Source organism: Myotis brandtii, unplaced genomic scaffold (genome assembly GCF_000412655.1).
Source record: "Myotis brandtii unplaced genomic scaffold, ASM41265v1 C42381892, whole genome shotgun sequence".
NCBI lineage: Eukaryota > Metazoa > Chordata > Mammalia > Chiroptera > Vespertilionidae > Myotis > Myotis brandtii.
This window is the reverse complement of record NW_005323254.1, coordinates 1-1,387: the sequence shown is the minus strand read 5'-3', so window position 1 is coordinate 1,387 and position 1,387 is coordinate 1. Positions and strand designations below refer to the sequence as shown.

Genomic DNA, 1,387 nt, shown 5'->3' with positions numbered 1-1,387 from the left:
CAGTGGTCCCCCTGGAGAGAGCACAGCAGATAGGGCTGCAGCCCCATTTCTCCAGGGTGCGTGTATGCGTGTGCGTGTGTGCGTGTGAGCGCATGCGCCTGTGAGAGACGATCTGCAGCGTATGTGGCCAAATGTTAAGATCTAGTCATCTTGGGGCAGGGAGCAGGTTGTCACATTATTCCAAATGGACCACAACCCCGCCCTCCGCCAAGGGTACCTTCACGACTTTGCGGATGATCCGGTTGAAAAGCCCCATCAGCTGGCCGGCGGGCAGCTCGATCTCCTTTTCCAGCTGGTCCACGGACTTGTGCTGCAGGCCGACCCCCAGGAGGAGAGCCTGGAGGGTGGAAAGTCCTGGAGAGGCCCGCAGGGCAGGCCCTGCCCATCCAAGCACTGAGACAGGGCTGCTCTCTCTTGACCACAGTGATCAACCGCCACGGTCATTCTGGAATCTTCTCTTTCATCTCGTTACTGGAACTACTGAGAAGTGCTCCCTCTTCCTAAAATCCCCAAACTGACTTATCCTGAAAACAGCTACGCTGAGAAGTGTGGGTGCTCACAGCCTCCGCTGAAGTAGAGAGCGAGTGAAGGCAACAGGGCACAAGGATGTGGGCTCGAATGCAGCTCCTCCTTGCTAACTGCGTGGCCGGGCTCAGGACTCAACCTCAGAGCCCCAATGTCCCCGCCTGCACCACAGGGAGATGAGACCACCTCTCACCCCCTATCAGAACCTCGAGGAGTTAAATGCACAAAGTTACGTCAAAACATTCGACCGGACATCCCACACGTAAACTGCGCCAGACCCAGCACACGGGCAGCAGGTAACCTACCGACTGGGCAGCGGACAGGGCCAGGTCCCCCAGCTGGTTCAGGAAATACATCCGGGAGATGGCGGGGATCATGTCCATGATGAGGTGATAGTCGACCATGTTCCGTGAGTACATCTCCAGCCTCTTCAGGTCATAGGGCAGGAAGAGCGCCTCCAGCTCCTCCCGGCGCAGGGCTGCAGGGGCGAGAGCCAGGCGGGTCAGGGCCATCCCCGGGCACCCTAACGCTGCTCCTCTGCCGGCCTTCAGCCAGAGCAGATCGGGAGACCAGCCTCCGGGGAGTGCCTGCCCCCCGATGTAAGATACCGACCGCCCCAGGCAGCCCGACCCTTCCCTGGGCCACGCAGGGAGGGGACCACTGGCGTGGGCCTTTACGCGGAGCTCCATGCCAACACAGCAGGTCCAGGGAAGCTCGGGGCCCCAGGGTGAGAGGATCTAACATCCTGTCCCACTTGTCACTTCCCAGGACCCGCCTCACAGAAAGTGTCCAGCTCGAGGAGCAGGTTTGTCAAAATAGAATTGGCAAAACAACGTGCACACACATAGTTAGCAACAGAAAA

General features: G+C 59.2%; 1 protein-coding gene across 1 annotated transcript; it reads right to left on the bottom strand.

Moving 5' to 3' along the window:
- Positions 1 to 160: 160 nt before the first annotated feature.
- LOC102242287 (N-acetyltransferase 10) lies at positions 161 to 1,052 on the bottom strand. The gene is made up of 2 exons (XM_005852968.2): positions 831 to 1,052; positions 161 to 337 (listed from the first exon to the last, which is right to left on the bottom strand). The coding sequence occupies exons 1-2, from the start codon at positions 1,035 to 1,037 to the stop codon at positions 176 to 178; spliced, it is 369 nt and encodes a 122-aa protein (XP_005853030.1). The 5' UTR covers positions 1,038 to 1,052; the 3' UTR covers positions 161 to 175.
- Positions 1,053 to 1,387: the final 335 nt, after the last annotated feature.

Coding starts and splice junctions, on each gene's coding strand:
- LOC102242287 (XM_005852968.2), bottom strand. CDS start 1,037: ATGGCCCTGACCCGCCTGGCTCTCGCCCCTGCAGCCCTGCGCCGGGAG. Junction 338..830: donor CCCTGTCCGCTGCCCAGTCG/GTAGGTTACCTG, acceptor TCCACCCTCCAG/GCTCTCCTCCTGGGGGTCGG.